Genomic DNA, 20,182 nt, shown 5'->3' with positions numbered 1-20,182 from the left:
AAAAAAAAAAAAAAACTCCTCAAAGTCTAAACAGATGGTTGCTGTTCAGACAACTTAATGAATGATAGATATATCAGCAGAGGGTACTAAGATTAAGGAAAAAATTGGTTTAAGAGTCTGTAGTTGGTTTCAGATTTACATTTGATTTTATCAAAAAAGACAAGAAGTGATGGCTTCATATTTAAATGTCAAGCAAAAGAACTAGTAAATAGGTTGAAGTTGAGAAAAATGGAAATAAAAGAATGTGAAAAGTCTTTAAGGCAGTAGAAGGGAAAAGATAAAGAGTTCTAGGGAAGAAACTGACTTTGGAAATGAAAAGAGAAAAACTTTGGCAGCTCCTGTGGCTCAGTGGGTAGGGCGCTGGCCCCATATACCGAGGGTGGCGGGTTCAAACTCGACCCCAGCCAAACTGCAACAAAAAATAGCTGGGCATTGTTGTGGGCACCTGTAGTCCCACCTACTTGGGAGGCTGAGGCAAGAAAAATGCCTAAGCCCAAGAGCTGGAGGTTGCTGTAAGCTGTGAAGCCACGGCACTCTACTGAGGGCAATAAAGTGAGACTCTGTCTCTAAAAAGAACTAAAGAGAAGATCTTTTGTTCTGACATGAAAGAGAAATAAATAAATGTGTCCCACCCACAACACAAACACTGTCTGGCATGGATTTACAGCTTCATGTGTAGGGAATAACTTCACAAATTCAGCCTCTACCCATTAATAGAAAGGCAAGTAGATTAACACAGAAGTCCCACATCTGTTGTCCCAGAAAAGAAAGCTGAAAAAGACAAGTTGTGCAGTCAAATAAGCATTTTGAATAAACAGAAACAATAATTAAGAGTAGATGACAAGTGCAAGGCTGGTATGACCTGATTTAGAAAGTCAGAAGGAAAAAGAAAAACAGAGTGATTTATTTTATATACGACTCAAATTATAATAAAGGATATGCATATTTATTGCCTACAATGTCATGGCTTGATATTTTTCCCCCAATAGATTGTCAATTAATTACCTGCTATGAATGTGAAGCATGCCCCTCCTGAAAATGCAAAGTATCCTTGGAAGACAGCTTCTATAAACTGGATGGCATCTGGAAGTTCACCATCAAAAGCATTCTGAAACTGGCGGACATTCTGCTGTCTCCCTTGCACCAGCAACACCACTCCAATGAGGGAAATGAGGCCAAGGATGGACATTTTCAGCACTGTGCTAGCTAGCTGAAGCCAAGTCACCTGTTTTACGCCACAAGAAGTTAAAATTCCCACAGTCCACAACATGGCCAGTGCCAGACATTTCTTTGGCAGGTTTGGGGCAGAGCAGCTGGGATAAAAAGGCTGAATCCCATACTCAGCAAGGAGCAGTGCTTGGCTAGCCAATATCCCTGGCCCCAGAAACAAGGTTGTCCAGAGACGTAGGAAAGCCACTGGGGACCCGAAGCATCTCTTGATAAAATAGTAGTGGCATGCACTGCATGGGAAGTTGATGGCTATCTCTGCATAGCAGAGCGATGTTACCATGGACAGTACAGCACAGCCACCCCAAATACACAGGGAGAGCCCCACGTTCATGCAAGAATACTTCAGTACGCCTTTGGGGGACACAAAAATCCCTGCACCAATAACATTAACGATCAAAAAACTTGTGCCCCAGATATAGCCAAAAACTCGCTTGAGCTGTATTTTCTTCTCTTTAGCCATTGCAAATGAAGAATTTTGAAATTCCTTATCAATTACAGTTGCTGGAGGTTCCTGGAATCTCTGAGATAAAACTGTTCTGCGCTTTTTGTTCCACCTTCCTTAAATACAGCCTGGTTTCAAAAATTAACAAAATGTATGTGACTTATTCAATAGACTAAGATTCTGTGGAAGAGTGTAGTTTGTCTTCCCTTTTAATTATTATCAAAATAATGCATTCAGATGGAAAAAAAGGAGGTGGCAAGAACAGAGCGATTATGTGAGCTTCCTGCTTGACTCCACCGCTGCCCCACTGCCTGCCCAGTTCCTTCCTCTGGGGATGAGGGAGAAGCAAACCTTTAAACTGCGTATGGTCCTAGATCTTTGGGGTGGTTGCCTTCATAACTCTAAAGAACACAGAAAGACTTCTATTTCTAAATATGTCAGTTTCCCAAAGCAACTATTGACCTCCTATGAACACTGAAGAATTAGCTCACTCACTGTCCTCATGATCTGGATTCCTTCTTTGTCACATTTTTTTATTGCTGAGCTTTCAGGAAACAAAATATATATGTTTCATCAGGCTTAGGTACACTTGTTAGAACGGCAAGAGGGTGAAATGCTCTGCAACGTGAACCTGTCTTTTTTTTTTTTTTTTTTTTTTTTTGAGACGGAGCCTCAAGCTATCCCCCTGGGTAGAGTGCCATGGCATCAGGCTCACAGCAACCTCCAACTCCTGGGCTCAAGCGAGTCTCCTGCCTCCGCCTCCCAAGTAGCTGGGACTACAGGCGCCCGCCACAACGCCTGGCCATTTTTTGGTTGCAGCCATCATTGTTGTTTGGCGGGCCCAGGCTGGGGATTCGAACCCGCCACCTTAGGTGTATGTGGCTGGCGCCTTAGCCGCTTGAGCCACAGGTGCCGAGCCGTGAACCTGTCTCTTAACCAGCCAGTTGTCATTCTGCCAGCCATTGTCAGAGAAAGTTGTGGGCAGGAACGCAGGAGAAAGCCTAACCCCATGGATGGAGGCAAGGAAGGTCCTAACCATCTGAACAAGCCTTGGGCCTTAGTAGCTCTCACATTCGTTGACTTTCTAATGCAAACCTGTCCTGAGTATCTCCAAAGGCTCATAAAGCTGGAGCACACCTACACCCCAGAAGATAAGTATTTCTGAATTGTCCCCTTACAGTAAGTGAAAATAAAATAGTTTTGATTTGGTGGTAGGACTACTAGCTCCCCTCTGGCAGATTCCATCCCCCAAATCCACTGATTATATTATCTAGATCTCAGGAAACATGACTAGACCATGTCCCAAACGTAACCACGCCTCCCCTGCTGTCCTAGGGAGCAAGGAGCCGGGAGCAGAGAAAGGACGAGAACGTTCATCGTAAGATAGGAGCAAAGTAGAAGTAGGGGGAAGCTGGCATTGTCCTGCCAATGCATCCCGCACCTATGTACTTTTAGGGGAGATGGTGAGGGAGTCCGTTCCCACGCTCTGGTGCTCACAGCAGGAAGGAAAAGCTAGAGTGAGAAGCTGGGCCACCAAAGAGGAAGGTGGCAGCTCTGCAGTTGTCACCTCAGCCAGGCTGAACTGCATCTCCCAAATCTCTCAGTGAATGGACCATGAGAAAGACGCTTGTGGGAAGTGTGAAGCACAGAGTGAAAGCTGGTACTGAGAGACTTCACACTGACAAAGAATCCCTCCACGAGCTCCCTTCTTGACTAAGCCTCCTCTTTGGCTAGCTGAGCTCAGTTTAGCAGGAATCCCCCCACCCTTGATATCTATTCAAGTCCATCTTAGTAATTTTCCCAACACTGACCCCCTTATTCTGCTCATTGACTACAGATCCCCGGCTGTCTCTGCTATATTCAGAGTTGAGCTCAGTTCTATGTCGAAGTTTCCCTTCTCGACTGCAGTAGCTCAGCTGAAATCGGTCTCGCCATTTTTAGCAAGTATTCAGTGAATTTTTCTTTTACAGCACACCTTGTTTTATAAATGACGGCCCACATAGTTGCTGCCATTGTCACTTATCTGCTGACTTACCTCATTAGCATGAAGCCATGACTGAGCCTGCAACTCTGCACGTTCCCCGGGATCTTCCCTCAGCTTCCCCACATCCTGGTTGAGGTGCGTGTGTTGAGCTTGCTGGTGATGGGCCCCAGTGTGTGTAAGATGCCCCACCATGACCATGGAGGTCAGAGGTAATAAGAACTGATGGATTTCAGTTGATCTTCATGGTCTTCCCCTCACGCCTATGGGTCAGCTTTCTCTTGCTCTCTGACCTTTATATATATTTTCCTGTCTAGATCAACTGAACTTCATGTTCCCCGCCTCAGATTTGAGATAGTTAAGCAGTCTCCATAAGGCATCATTTGACAATTGAATAAGGTCAAATCTCGGTAACAAAGTAAATTCTTTTCATTTTTATAAATATAGATTGATGGCAGACATAGAGATTTAGATACAGACACAGGTAGATGGAGAGAGAGAGGGAGAGAAAGATTCTGCTTCTCTGATGGGCCCTGGCTGATACAAGAAGCAAAAGGCCATGCCATCTGACACATCCCTGGAGTATTCGGGTAGGTCCCTGACTCTGAAAATGAAAAATGTAAGACAAGAGACCGGGACTGGGGTGTCAGTGCACATTTTGGTTCACTTTCAGGACTATTAAGAGATTCTCCAAACTCAATGGATATACTGCTGAGGCATCGCCCTCCAGCCTGAGGAGGATATTCTTGAAGATTCTGTATGTGGCTTCTACAGCAACGGTGAAGATGTGTAAGTCTTTCAACATGAGGGTCAGCTGCACAGCTCCTTCAGGGCCAGAGGATATCTTTTATACAGCACATAGGTATGCTCGGGTTTTGCACAAGAACTCTGGAAAACCAAATGAAAAATTGTCATGCCGTGACTGCTCATAAATGTCTTGTGAAACGGTACTGAAAACCACAGAGAGGAGACATTTCAAAGGATATTAAATTTTGAAGGACATTAAAATTTGCCACCTAAAGGGTTTTCAACGTCATTCCCCTTTGTCTTCATTTTTCTTTTTCTATAATTACTCTGCTAAGAAAAGAACTGTCATGATGGCAGACCTGAAAGTGTCCATCTTATTTTATGGAGTATATATTAACTAAGTTGTACACAGGCGCAAAAAGAGTCTTATAGATGCCAAGATAAATATTGTCCCTTTATCCTCCCTGGAAGCAGAGGCACCAGGATTTACATCTAGTTCCGTGCTACCTAAAGCCATAATTTTGATATATAAGCACACCTTAAAGATACTGCAGATTTGGCTCCAAACCATGACAATGAAGCAAATGCCAAGTCTACATTATACTATACAATACTCTATGCATAATAGTCAAACTACACTATAGGTATAATAGTCAAACTATAGGGTGGCACCTGTGGCTCAAACGAGCAGGGCACCAGCCCCATATACCAGAGGTGGTGGGTTCAAACCCGGCTCCGGCCAAAAACTGCAAAAAGAAAAAAAAAAAAAAGTCCAACTATAGTATGTGTATAATAGCATAATGTCTAAATATCAAGGTATATACCTTACTTTAAAAATAATTTATTGCTAAAAAATGCTAATAATATAAATCTTCAGCGAGTCGCAATCTGTTTGCAGGTAGAAGATATTGATAGCTGCTGAGTGATCAGGGTAGTGGTTGCTGAAGGTTGGGGTGACTTTGGCAATTTCTTAAATAAGACAATGAAGTTTGCTACATCAGTTGACTCTTCCTTTCACGAGAGATTTCTCTGTACCATATGATGCTGTTGGATGGCATTAACACACAGTAGAATTTCTTTCAAAATTGGACTCAATCTTCTCAAAACCTGCCGCTGTTTTATCAACTAAGTTCATGTTAATATTCTAAATATTTTGTTATCATTTCAGCAATGTTCATAGCTTCTTCATCAGGAGTAAATCCCATCTAAAGAAACTCCTTTTTTTCTACAATAGTGGTTCTCAACCTTCCTAATGCCTCAATGTATTTTCATTGTTAAAAAGGGGTCGTGACCACAGGTTGAGAACCACTGTTCTACAATATTCACTTAAAAAAAAAAGAAAAGAAAACCCACTTTCTTTGTTCAGCCATAAAAAGAAATTCCTCATTTGTTTAGTTTTTATCATGAGCTTGCCACAATTCAATCACATTTTCAGACTTCACTTCTAATTCTAGCTCTTTTGTTATTTCCACTACATCTGCAGTTATTTCCTCCGCTGAAGACCGGAACCTCTCGAGTCATCCATGGGAACTGGGATTTTCTTCCAAACTTCAGTTAATGTTGATATTTTCACCTTCTCCCATGAATTAAGAATGTTCTTAAGGCATCTAGAAGGGTATATCCTTACCAGAAATCCTTCAGTTTACTTTTCCCAGATCCATCAGAGGAATCTCTATCTATGGCAGCTGTATCCTTATGAAATGTAGTTCATAAACAAGAGCTCTTGAAAATCAAAATTATTCCTCGATCCATAGGCCACAGAATGAATGTTGTGTTAATCAGCATGAAAACAATATTGATCTCCTCAGATAACTCCATCAGAGTTCTTGAGTGACCAGGTGTATTGTCAATCAGCAGTAATACTTTGAAAGGAATCTTTTCTTCTGAGCAGTAGGTCTCAACCATGAGCTTAAAGTACCCATTAAGCCCATGCTGTTAACAAATGTGCTGTCATCAGGCTTTATTTTCCTTTGATAGAGCACAAGCAGAATAGATTTAGCATTATTCTTAAAGGCCCTAGGATTTTTTTTTTTTTTTTTTTTTGAGACAGAGCCTCAAGCTTTCCCCCTGGGTAGAGTGCCATGGCATCACAGCTCACAGCAACCTTCAACTCCTAGCCTCAAGTGAGTGTCCTGCCTCAGCCTCCCAAGTAGCTGGGACCACAGGAGCCCGCCACAATGCCCAGCTATTTTTGGATATAATTGTCATTGTTGTTTAGCAGGCCTGGGCAGAGTTTGAACCCGCCAGCCCTGGTGTATGTGGCCAGTGCCCTAGCCACTGAGCTACAGGTGCTGAGCCTAGAGTAGCACTTTTAATTTCCTTCAAGAACTTTTCTTTTGCGTTCACAACTTTGCTAACTGTTAAGCCTGGCAATGCCTTTCTCACTAAGCTTAATCATGTCTAGCTTTTGATTTAGAGAGGCCATTGTAGGGTTATTAGTTGGCCTAACTTCAGTATTCTTGTGTCTCAGGGTACAAGGAGACCCAAAGTGAGGGAGAGAGGTGGAGATATAGCTAGTCAATGGAAGAGTCGGAATATATACATTTATCAATTAAGTTCACTATCTTATATGGGCATGGATTGTGGCCCCGCCAAAACAATTACAATAGTAACATCAAAGATCACTGATTGGAGATCAGCATAATAGATATACTAATAATGAAAATGTTTTTGTAAGAATTACTGAAATGTGACACAGAGACATGACGTGAGCACATAGTGTTGAAACAAATAGTATTAATAGACTTACTGAGATAGGCTTGCCACAAACCTTCTATTTATAAAATATGCAAGTACAGTGAAGCAAAGAAGAATAAACCGAAATATGTGTGTATAAACTCTACTTTTATATCCCTGACTTAGAAACAAATATGGTGGCCACAATGGCAGATTAAAGGACTGAGGCTCCCCATATATCCATTCTACCATAAAGGTAGAGAAATACTAGGAAAAAGTGTCAAAATAAAGTTTCTCTGTACTTTAGAAAGTCACAAAAGCCTTGCAACCATCTGAGGAGAATGTATTTAAAAAATAATAATAATAAAAACTCTCCGAACTTCTACTAGAATTGTAGCATTTCTGGGATTTTTCTTCACTGTGCTCCTCCCATCCTCATTTCCTCAGCGGTGAAGTGGCCTTGAAAACCGACAGCCCTGAAGTCATTCATGATAGTTGTGAAAAATTGAAGTCTCTCAGCCACTAGAAAGGAGAAAACCAGGTATTTCTCAAAACTCCCATCTCTAGAGCATTATTCTTATTTGACCTATCTCTCAGCTCTTTGAAACAGTCCCATTTGCAGGGCCTTGTTATTTATTATGATTCAGAGATTGCTCTGTGGGAAAATCCCTATTTTCTAGGCATTTGTCTTAAACAATCAACAAAAATTATCTAACATGGCAATTGCCTAAAGCAATAATAATGGCTGAGGAAAATAAAATCCCAGGCTGGACTATCTGAAGAAAGAGATGTCCATAGGGCCTTTGGAAGATGCTGGCATGTTCCTGAAGATTTAGGTCAGGTGCATGTTTAGAGATGTGCAAATGCTCAGGAAAGTTCTGAGAGGGCTCCATTCTCTCACCTATAGCTGACCTTAAAGCCCTGTGCAAACAAGAAGTGAAGCTTCAGGCAGACTGGTAAACTGCCTGAGCACCAGAATGCCTCAACATGCAGACAATGGAAGAATTATTAGTTCAAAGCAATTAAGGAAATGTTAATTCAGTCAGCGGCTGAATACTAGCCCCTCTTAGTAGAGAATTCAGAGGCTGCATGCCGTAGGGAATACAAACAGTATGAGTTTCCTAGGTTTGCCATAACAAAATGTCAAAAACTGGGTGGGTATTCTGCCTCACTGTTCTAAAGACTAGAAGTCCAAAATCAAGGTGTCAGCAGGGCCATGTTCTCTCTGACAGTTCTAAGAATCCTCCCTGGTGTCTTCTAGCTTCTGGCGATTTCTTAGCATTCTTTGCTGTTCCTAAGTTTATAGATGTATCACTATAGTCACATGCTCTTTTCTCTCTATGGGTCTTGATATCGTCTTCCTTCTGTACCTATCCCTGTGTCCAGATTTCTTTTTTGTAAGGACACCGGTCATATTGGATTAGCGCAACCTTAAGGATTACATTCTAACTGATATCTTTACAAAGACCTTATTTTCAAATAAGGACATATTCTGAAGTACTGGAAGTTATTACTTAAACTGCTTTTTGGAGGGGACATAATTCAACCCATAATAAGACTTTACAGAATAGTCCAGGAAAGTGATTGAACACACACACACATACACACACATACCTCAGGAGAAATAAAACAATAATAACAACAAACTCTCACACCTATAATCCCAGCACTCTGGGAGGCAGGAAGATTGCTTCAGCTCAGGAGTTTGAGACCAGCCCAAGCTAGAGAGAGACTCCGTCTGTGAAAAAATAGCCATTTGCTTTTGTGGGCACTGATAGTCCCAGCTACTCAGGAGGCTGAGGCAAGAGGATGACTTGTGCCCAAGAGTTTGGGGTTGCTGTGAGCTATGATGCCACAGCACTCTACCAAAAGTGACAAAGTGAGGCTCTGTCTCCAAAAAAATAACAACAAACTCAGAGGAATAAGGACTTCATTTTCAGACTTGCCAGATTATATTATCTAAAATGTCCAGTTTTCAACAAAATGTATGTGACTCATAAAGAAAAGAAAAGGAGGCTCGGCGCCTATAGCTCAACCGGCTAAGGCGCCAGCCACATACACCTAAGGTGGCAGGTTCGAATCCCCAGCCCGGACCCGCCAAACAACAATGACGGCTGCAACCAAAAAAATAGCCAGGCGTTGTGGCGGGCACCTGTGGTCCCAGCTACTTGGGAGACGGAGGCAGGAGACTCGCTTGAGCCCAGGAGTTGGAGGTTGCTGTGAGCTGTAATGCCACGGCACTCTACCCAGGGGGACAGCTTGAGGCTCTGTCTAAAAAAAAAAAAAAAAAGAAAAGAAAAGGAAAACAGTGAATAGAAACTCTTCCTAAAGAAGCCAAGATGTTGGACATACCAGACATACATTTTTTTTTTTTTTTTTTTTGCGGCCAGGGGCTGGGTTTGAACCTGTGACCTTTGGCATATGGGGCCGGTGCCCTACTCCTTCAAGCCATAGGTGCTGCCCCAAACATACATTTAAAATCACCTATTACAAACATATTCATAGAACTAAAGGAAACATAGTGTAAAAACTTTAATAATGACAAGGACATCTCACCAAATGAAGAATATTAATAAAGGTACATAAATTATTAAAAAGAACCAAATAGACTATTTGAAGTTGAAAATACAATAATTGAAATGAAAAATTCAATAGAAGAACTTTACAACGAATTAGAGCTGACAATCTTCAAATTCACAAAAAAGAGTTAGTGAATTTGAAAATGGATCAAGTAAAATTATCAACTCCAAGAAAGTGAAAAAAGAATAAAGAAAAATGAAAAAAGCCTCATGAAAGAGCTGCATGTATGATACTATCAAGCATGCCAACATCTGCACGATGGGAGTGCCAGAAAGAAGGAGAGAAGAGATAGAAAAACTCTTTGAGAAAATAATGGCCAAAATCTTACCAAAATTGACAGGAAAAAAAAAAAGTGCAACTCAGGTGGTGCCTGTGGCTCAGAGGAGTAGGGCACCGGCCCCATATGCCAGAGGTGGGTGGGTTCAAATCCAGTCCTGGCCAAAAACTGCAAAAAAAAAAAAAAAAAGTGAAACTCAAGTAAAATAAACACAAAGAAGACAAACCTAAGCACATTATGGTCAAACTGTAGAAAGACATGGACAAAGAGGAATCTTGAAAGCAGTAAGAGAAATCCAACCTATCGTGTAGAACAAATTTTCAATACTATTAATGCTGACTTATCAGAAACTATGGAGACCAGAAAGCAGTGGGTTGGCATACCCACAGTGTTATGGGGAGGGGGCAGCCACTGACCAGGAATTCTATATCTAACAAAATGATTTTTTTTTTTTTTTTTAGACACAGAGTCTCACTTTGTCACCCTCAGGCGTCACAGCTCACAGCAACCCCTAGTTCTTGGGCTTAGGTGATTCTTTCTGAGTAGCTGGGACTACAGGCACCCACCACAACGCTGGGCTATTTTTTTGTTGTTGCAATTTGGCCAGGGCCGGGTTTGAACCCACCACCTTGATACATGGGGCCAGCGCCCTAATCACTGAGCCACAGGCGCTGCCCAGTAATTTTTTCAATTATGAGAAAAATAAAGGTATCCCAAGATAAATAAAAGCTGAGGGAATTCACAAAGAGCAAATCTGTCCTAGAGGGCCTCCTTTAGTTTACATGAAAGACACTTGTATCCCTAGAGGTAACTACACAGATAAATATAAAATAAGATATAAATGTAATTTTTTTGAGACAAAGTCTTTTTTTTTTTTTTATTGTCTGGGCTTGAATGCCATGACATCGGCCTATCTCACAAAACCTCAAATTCCTGAGCTTAAGTGATGCCTCTGCCTCAGCCTCCCAAGTAGCTGGGAGATGCCTGCCACAACACCAGCTGATTTTTCTATTTTTGGTAGAGACAGGGTTCCTCTCTTGCTCAGGTGGTCTCCACCTCCTGCCTCGGGTCCCCAGAACACTAGGATTATGGGGATGAGCCACCACTGCTGGCCTAAATGTAATTTTTGTAACTCTTTTCTTCTTCTATCTGATTTCAAGGACAATTGCATAAAACAATAAATGTAAATCTATGTTGATGATCCTCCAGTATATAAAGATGTAATTTGTGTGATAATAATATCACATAGGAGGAAAGAAGGAATGGAGTGATACTGGAGCAATGTTCTGCATGCTACCAAAATTAAGTTAGTATTCATCCAAACTAGAGCATTTTAAGTTAAGATGGCAATTGTAATCTCCAAGGCAACCACCAAGAAAATAACTTTTTCAAAAAGAGTAAAAGAAACAACATGGAATTTAAATGGTACCCTAGAAAATATCTACTTAACACAAGGGAAATCAGAGGACCAAAAAAGACATAAGATACATATATATAAAACAAATACAAAATGGCAGGCCTGTATCCTATCTTATCAGTAATTACATAAAATGTAAATAATTGAATGCTCAAATCCAAAAGTCAGAATCCAGATGGATTAAAAAAACAAAAACAAAAAATCATGATCTGATTATATGTTACAAGAGAGAACTTCAAAGATATAAAATGGCTAAAAGTAAAAAGATGGAAAAAGATAGATATACTGCAAACAGTACCCCATATAGAGCTGGAGAAGTTATACTAATAAAAGACAAAATAGACTTTAAGAAAAAATTGCTACTAGACAGGAGAGACATTTTATAATGACAAAAGCATTAACTCAGCAGGAACAGATAATAATGTTAGCTAACAACTGAGCCCAAAATACACTAAAATGAAATTTACAGAATTGAAGATAGAAACAGAAAATCCAACAATATAGCTGTACACTTTAATACTCCATTCTCCAAAATAGATAGAAGAATTAGAAGGAAAATTAGAAAAAATATACAAAACTTAAGCATTCTGAACCAACCTGGTGCAAAACCCTTCGACACCAGAGTACACATTCTTTTCAACCACACGTGAAATATTCTCTAGGATAAATCGTATGTTAATCCATGAAGTAAGTATTGATAAATTTAGAAGGATAAAAATCTTATAAATAAAGTTAAATTATAAATCAAAACCAGAAAGAAACCATAGTAAACAAAGACAGTGAGGTTTTGGCAAAAGAATAAACAAATAAATCAAAAGGACAGACTAGAGAGCCTAGAAATAGATCCAGAGCAATATAGGCAATTGAATTTTGAGAAAGCGACAAAGGAAATTCAATGCTAAAAAGAGAGTCTTTTCAACAACTGGTGCTAGAAAAAGTGGACATGCAAATGAATGAATCTAGACGCGGACCATACACTTCCACTAAAATTAATCCAAAATGGATCATAGACCTAAATTTAAAATAAGAAACTACAAAACTCTAGAAGAAAATATGGGTGAAAATCTAAATGAGCTTCAGTTTGGTGATGATTTCTTAAATCCATCAAAAGCAAATCCTTGAAAAAAAATGGATAAATTGGACTTCACTACAATTAAAAACTTGTCTGCAAAAAAGATCACTGATAAGAGAATGAAAACACAAGCCACAGACTGAGAGAAAATATTTGCAAAACACATACCTGATAAAGGTATGTGTTTTTTTATGAAAGAGAGTCTCACTCTGTTGCCCTGGGTAGAGTGGTGTGGTGCCATAGCTCATATCAACCTTAAACTCTTGGGCTCAAGCCATCTCCTTGTCTCAGCCTCCCCTAGTAGCTGGTACTACCGGCGCCAGCCACAACACCCAGATCTTTTTTCTATTTTTAGTAGACATGGGGGTCTCACTCTTGCTCAGTCTGTTCTCAAACTCCTGAGCTCAGACAATCCACCTGGCTCAGCTTCTCAGAGTGCTGGGATCATAGGTGTGAACCACATACCCAGCCTGTATCTGAAATATATGACTTAAAACTGAGCAATAGGGAAAGCAAACAACATAACTAAAAAGTGGGTAAAAGAACTGAATAGAGTCTTCATCAGAGAAGAAATAGACACATAAGCATCTGAAAAGCATTTCAAAATCAATATATCATTAGGTAATTGCCAGTTTAAACAATAGTGACATACCACAACACCCCTATTAAAATGGCTACACTCCAAAACACTGTGCCAAATACTCAGAAGGATGCCTAGAGATGAGAATTCTCATTCATTACTGGTGGGAATGCAAAAATGATGCAGTCAAGCTGGAAGACAGTTTGGCAGTTTCTTACAAAAATAAACAGGCTTTCTGTATGACCCAGCAATTATGCTCCTTAGTATTTACCCACATGAGTTGAATAGTTCACAGAAAAACCTGTACAGGAAGGTTTATAGCAACTTTGTTCATAATTTGCTACAACTTGGACACAATGAAGATATCATTCAATAGATGAATGGATAAACAGACTGTGGTAGATTCATGCAATGGAATGTTGTATGAAAAAAATGAGCCACCAAGCCACAATAGGACATGGAGAAACCTTAATTGCATATTGCTAAGTGGAAAAGGCCAGTCTAAAAAGACTACAGGCCAGTCAGGATGGTTCACACCTGTAAGCCTAGCACTTTGGGAGGCCAAGGAAGAAGGATCAACTGAGGCCAGGAGGCCAAGACTGACCTGGGCAACATAGTGAGATCTCATCTCTACAATAAACTTAAAAATTAGCAGAACATGGTGGCACATGCCTAAAGTCCCAGCTATTCAGGAGACTGAAGCAGGAGGACCACTTGATTCTAGGAGTTTGAGGTTCCAGTGAGCTATGATCAGGCCACTTCACTCCAGCCTAGACAACAGAGTCAGACCTTGTCTCTAAAAAGAAAATCAAAATTAAAATTAAATTAAAAGACTACATGCATAATTCCAACTATATGATATTTAGCAAAAGGCACAACTATAGAGATAGCAAAAGTGTTTTTCAGGAGTTCGGCAAGAGAGAGGGAAAAAGTAGAGCACAGGAGATTATTAGGGCCGTGAAAGTATTCTGTGCAGTATATGATACTGTAATGGTCTATGTACAACATTATGCACTTGTAAAACCCATAGAATATACAATGCAGAGTGAACCCTAATGTAAATTATGAGCTGAAATTAATAATGATGTATCAATATTGACTCGTCAAATGTACCAAACTTATGCAAGAGGTTAATAATAGGGGGGATTGGGTAGAAGGCAGTGAAAGGAAAGTGGTGGAGGGTAGAGAGAGTATGCGAGAATTCTGTTATATTTATGCTCAATTTTTCTATAAACAAATTTGCTTTAAAAAATTAAGTCCACTGGCCAAGCAGGGCAGCTGCTGCAGATTCCTGATGATGTCTTGGCCAAAGGAGCAGTCAGTGACACAATGGAGCAAACAAGGAATGGCGTACACCTGCGAGGGACTGCAGCATAGCACATGTCAGAGGTGGAAAGCCAAGTTAGACACAGAAGGACCGTTTCTTTGAGCAACCAAGAGTGTCCGCTGGCTCAGCGCCCGTAGCACAGTGGTTACGGTACCAGCCACATACACCGAAGTTAGTGCATTCAAACCCAGCCCAGGCAACCCATAATGACAACTGCAAAAAATAGCTGCACATTGTGACAGGCACCTGTAGTCCCACCTACTTGGGAGGCTGAGGCAAGAGAATTGCTTAGGCCCAAGGGTTTGAGGTTGCTGTGAGCTGTGATGCCATGTCACTCTACCTAGGGTGACATAGTGAGATTCTGTCTCAAAAAAAATAAAATAAAATACAGAGTGTCTATTGTACCAGAGGTGTTCTCAGCAGAAAGTAATATGGGGAATTTCCAGGTGGATTGAGACAAGCACTCTTAGCCCAACACCAAGAGGTGATTAAAGCAATGTGGGAACAGTGAGGTAGCTGATCCAAATAAAACCCAGACAATATAATATAGATATTGTCCACTTAAAAAAGTACAGGGAAGTTGCTGGATACAAGATCAATATACAAATATCAGTTATATTTCTAAATGTGAGTAAAATTAGAAATGCAATTCCATTCATATAAAACTTTGTTGCAGTCAATTAAATAAGATTTAAATAGAGATTTCATGGTTATGCATTGTTAAGATAGTAGTTTCCTCTCAAATTGATTGATAGAGTCCATAAAATCTCTATCAAAATTCCAGTAGGCTTTTTAAATTTTTTGCAGACATTTTTTGCAGATCCTAAACTTTATATGGAAATGCAAAGCATCCAAAGTAGCCAAAAGTATTTGGAAAAATAAAAACAAAGTTGGAGGATTTTTCACTTCTCAATTGCAAAACATATTAGGAAAGCTAGAGTAATCAAAACAGGTTGGTGCTGACATATAGATATGTAGGCATATACATTAATGGAACAGAATTGAGAGCCCCAAAATAAAACCTTATATTTTAGTCAGTTGATTTTTCACAAAGATGCCAAGGGAATTCACTGGGGGATTATTGTTCGTTCAACAGATGATGCTAGGACCACTGGATCTCAACATGCAACAAGAGAAAAGTAGACCATTACACCTTAGAATATAAAAAAATTTTTATAATTCCAAGAAAGTCATACTTAAATGTAGGAGCTGAAACAATGGACCTTTAGAAGAATATTAGAGAAAAATCTTTGAGATCGTGGTTTAGGTAAAAACCAGAAGCATGGTTCATAGAAGAAGAAAATTGATAAATTAGATCTCTCAATGTTTAAAACTTTTGCACTTCTAAAGGCACCATTGAGAAAACGAAAAGATAGTGCTTAATTTGGCATCAGATACACTTAAATTGAAATAATACGGAGAAGATTAGTGTGGCCCCTGAGCAAAAATGAATGACATGTAAATTTGTGAAATATTCCATATTTTTGATATTTTAGTATCACATGTTGCATAGGTTATTTTCCAACATATCTAAGAAAGTTCTTCTTTGAAATTTCAAACAAATATGTGCTTGAAAAGATTCAAGCAAGTAAGAAGTGATAAAATAAAAAACAAAAAGCTCTTCTCTTTGATCCTAATAAAATCTTACCGACCTTCTTTTCATAAAGAAAATGAAAAGATGAGTAACTGATAAGGAGAAAACATTTTCAAAACACCTGCCTAATAAAAGACTCATACCCAGAATTTGCAAAGAATGCATATAACTGGATAATAAGACACAATACATCAAAAATGGGCAAACATGTGAACAGACATTTTGCCAAAGAGCATCCATGAATGGCTAATGAAAAAGTGGCAGATGAAAAGATGCTCAACAATATTAGGCCTTAGAGAAATCCATATTAAAACCACAAGAAGATAACATTTCATACCCACCAGAATGGCAATAATAAATAAGACAGTTAATAACAAGTGTTGGTGATGACGTGGAGAAGTATGAACCCTCCTACATTGATCTAAAATGGTGCAGCCATTTTGAAAAATGGTTTGATGGGTTCTTAAAATATTAAACAGTAAACTATCATTGCACCCAGGAGTTCCATCCCAAAGCCCAAGAGAAATAAAAATGTAAACTCACACAAAAACTTGCATAAAAATGTTTATAGCAACATTATTTATAATAACCAAACATGGACACAAACTTAAGTATCCATCAACTAATAAACGACTAAAAACTGTGGTATGTCCATACAATGGAATACTATTTAGCAACAAAAATAGCAAACAACTTAAAAACATTATGGGTGAACCTTAAAAACATTGCACTAAGTAAAAGAAGCCAAACAGAAAGGGACCACATGTTTTATGATTTATTTATATAAAATGTCCTGAAAAGGCAAATTTACAGAGATAGAGAATAGATGAGTGGTTTCCTGGCAGAAACAAAAAATTCACTAAAAATAGGCATGAGGGACCTTGCTGGGGAGGATGAAAATATTCTAAAACTGTTTTATGAGGATAGTTATCTACTTGGTAAAGTTATTAAAAATTATTGAGTTATATACTCTCAATGAATGGGTAAATTTAATAATATGTAAAATAGACCTCAATAAAGTTGGGTTTTTTCCTACAAATGTATGGTGGTGTGATATGTAAACGACTAACTGGTGTTTTCTTTCATCCCTCGTGGTTTCCTATTTATCCTCCCAAATTTAACTACATAGAAGAGAGTATGTATTTCCCTTAATGATTTCCAAGGTGAAGGGAGAGAAAAAGAGATACCGAAGTCTGCACTTCTAAGCTGTCAAGGCACTGTCCAGACAGAAAATACTTTAAAGGAGAAAAAGCAATCTGAATGAGCCATCACTAGATAAGGAATCCTCTGAGCAAAAAAGGGGGGACATTAGAGTGGAAAAAGAGAGGGGAGCACGCTAGAGGACATGCTTCTAGGGTGACCAGCTCTAGAATTTTCTGTGTTTTTAAATTGGGTGTCCCTCTTTTAGAATTTAAAATTTAAAATTTTCCATCCTAGGAATCCCCTCACTCTAAGGCAAATTGGAATAGTTGGTTGCTCTACTCTTAACCTCAGCTCTTCTGAGCCAAGTCCTAGGAGATGGCTGCAAGGGTGTCAATGAGAAACCAAGAATAGGAGAAACTTGTGTCCTGATTTTCACTTGGGGTTTCTGAAAGCCAGAAGCCTACTGTACCTCCAAGGAAATAGGAAAAGGGCAGGTAGGTGGAGGTGGTAATATGGCATGCTTAAGACAGAAAGAGGCATACACAGCCTCCCAACGTACCTGAGGCACCTGCCAACTGCAGAAGGGCATCTGAAATTTCCTTCGGGCCCTGTGGGTACCATGAAATCTAACTGGGATGGGGCATGATTACTTTTGCAGAGGGTTAGTCCATTTCTGCTGCCATAACAAGGTATCTGAGACTTGGTCATATGTAAAGAACAGTGATGTCTTTTTTTTTTTTTACAATTCCAGTGGCTGGGAGTCCAACATTGAGAAGTCATATCTGGTGAGAGCTTTCTTGCTGTGTCACAACATGGCAGAAGGCGTCACGTGGTGAAAGAGTGCAAATGAGGGGGAGAGGGAGAAGGAGACCCATTCCTGGGGGGAGCCCTCATGATCTAAATACCCCACATTAGGCCCGACTTCCCATTATTGTTGTATTGGGGATTAAGCTTCCAACACGTGCTTTGCGGGGGACTCATTTATACTGTAACATGGTTTTATAATTGGGGCAGCAGATGCACATCTAACAAGTCCTATATAAGTCAACCTCCAAGGGTAAGAGTAGAAGGTAGAAATTGGGCTCAGAGTATCAGCACTGTTATAAAACAGAGTAGATTTCAAAATAATGCTACATTCTATTCAGGTTATCATTTGCTAACCTCTAACGCTTAAACTTTGCCAAGAATTTGATGTGGTAAATTAAATAGAAAGTAAGAATCTAGTTTAGGATCAAACAAATGAAGACCTGGATGTGGTCAGGCCCCTCCCACAACACCATAGTGGCAGTTACGTAATACCCTGAATTTTAAAACTCCAATCCAAGAAAAAGAGGGCAAGAAAAGACTGAAAGGGAGAGACATCCTGAATATTGATTACATTTCAAAATCAAATGACTAAGTTCTCTGTCTCAGGCAAAATAAGAAGGTAGAGACAAAAACCAAAGTGAATTCTATAGGAAATGACAGAATGGACACCCAGGAAACTTCTAGAGCAAGAACTCTACCCTCCGCCGAGTTTCTGAAACTTTAACTCCAAAAGAATGTGGCAAGAATAGCTAACCTGAAGTGTGTCTGCAGGTATGCTGGCAGTCACTTAATAGCCATGTATCCTCCGCAAATTGAAAGACATCAGGCCATTATAGCAACGAAACGCAGAGAATGAGTGAGGCATGGAAATAAATCATTGCCTGGCAAGACCTAACAAGGAAACCTGGGAACTCATTATTTACTTATTTTAATAATTTACTGATTGGGCACAAAGGTTTACTGCTCCAAACAGTGATTTTTAACTGGGGGATCTTTCAACTCTCTTGCCCCTGAACTTTGGAATCTGGTTAAATAATGTCTATTTTGATTTTCAGACTAACATTGGCAAAGAATCATTGTTTTTAATTCAAATCCTTGGATCGTAAGAACTAGAGACATGATGTTCTGTTCTGTTTCTGTCATTTAGATATCTCATCCCAGTGGCCCTTTTGTATAAGGAAATAATATAGGCTTGCTTTTAATATATTTTAGTTGACATTAAGCATTTTGTTTCTGGTCTTGTTCAGTTTAAAACATTTATAATGTATCAACTACCTGTGTTTAGCCCTGCCTTATTTGTCAAACACATTATGTCATTTAGCTAATTGGAATAACAGTAAAATATGTAGTATTTTTATACACATGAACAGAAAGATCATGGTAAATAATCAAATATTAACTATCATTTGTAATCTTACACTTTGACTTGGATCAAAAATTTATAATTGTGACATAATGCCATGTACTTCAGATAAGAACTATATTTCTACAAGGGAAATTATTTGAAATTAAAAATATGGAAAACGTTATGACTAGTTCTGTTGCATAATGTCATGTGACATGCTGGTGAAGAAAAAAATAAACCTCACAAAATCATAAGGATAAAAAAATTTTTTTTTTGAGACAGAGCCTCAAGCTTTCCCCCTGGGTAGAGTGCCATGGCATCACAGCTCAAAGCAGCCTCCAACTCCTGGGCTCAAGCGAATCTTCTGCCTCTACCTCCCAAGTAGCTGGGACCACAGATGGCTGCCAAACACCCGGCTATTTTTTTGGTTGCAGCCATCATTTGTTGTTTGGCGGGCCCAGGCTGGATTTGAACCCACCACCTTAGGTGTATGTAGCTGGCGCCTTAGCCACTTGAGCCACAGGCACTGAGCCAATTATAAGGAAATTATCACACTTTTACTTATTATTTAGTGCTTAGTTATAAATACTAAAAAAACTACATTTTTTACAAAAAAAAATCCCTTTGCACTCATTAAAGGGCCATCTATGAGAAAGACAAATACATATATACATATAGATATATATACACCGAGTGGGTGGAGAGAACCCTTACAAAAGAAAAGGATTGAGGAAAAACACTTGGAAAGAAAGAGAGACAAAACAGAAAAGAAGGACAGTGATTTAACTTATCCTTTTGCTATTAATTAAATTGTAAATCTTAGGAGTTCTTCCAAAGAAGTTTTTATATTGGCATATAATAATGTTTTGGGGGGAATGGCCAATTTATAAAAACCTCTGAATATAAAACAATACACTTTGTTCAGTTCATATGAGGTAGTTCTTATAACCAGACTTATTTATAG

General features: G+C 39.3%; 1 protein-coding gene and 1 non-coding gene across 2 annotated transcripts in view; one reads left to right on the top strand and one right to left on the bottom strand.

The window, feature by feature from the left end:
• Positions 1-1,690, bottom strand: part of SLC7A13 (solute carrier family 7 member 13) — a 15,458-nt gene extending 13,768 nt beyond the window's left edge. Inside the window, exon 1 of the mRNA XM_012809637.2 lies at positions 1,006-1,690. Within this exon, the coding sequence (XP_012665091.1) occupies positions 1,006-1,690 (685 nt within the window). The remainder of the gene's footprint in view (positions 1-1,005) is intronic.
• A 14,018-nt stretch (positions 1,691-15,708) lies between these two features.
• Positions 15,709-15,815, top strand: LOC111728045. Its single transcript, XR_002775459.1, has one exon. It is a non-coding gene; the product is annotated as a U6 spliceosomal RNA (small nuclear RNA).
• Positions 15,816-20,182: the final 4,367 nt, after the last annotated feature.

The sequence above is a fragment of the Otolemur garnettii genome, unplaced genomic scaffold, assembly GCF_000181295.1.
Source record: "Otolemur garnettii isolate 467f Iridium unplaced genomic scaffold, OtoGar3 scaffold00004, whole genome shotgun sequence".
Classification (NCBI taxonomy): Eukaryota; Metazoa; Chordata; class Mammalia; order Primates; family Galagidae; genus Otolemur; species Otolemur garnettii.
This window is presented reverse-complemented; position numbering and strand designations above follow the sequence as displayed.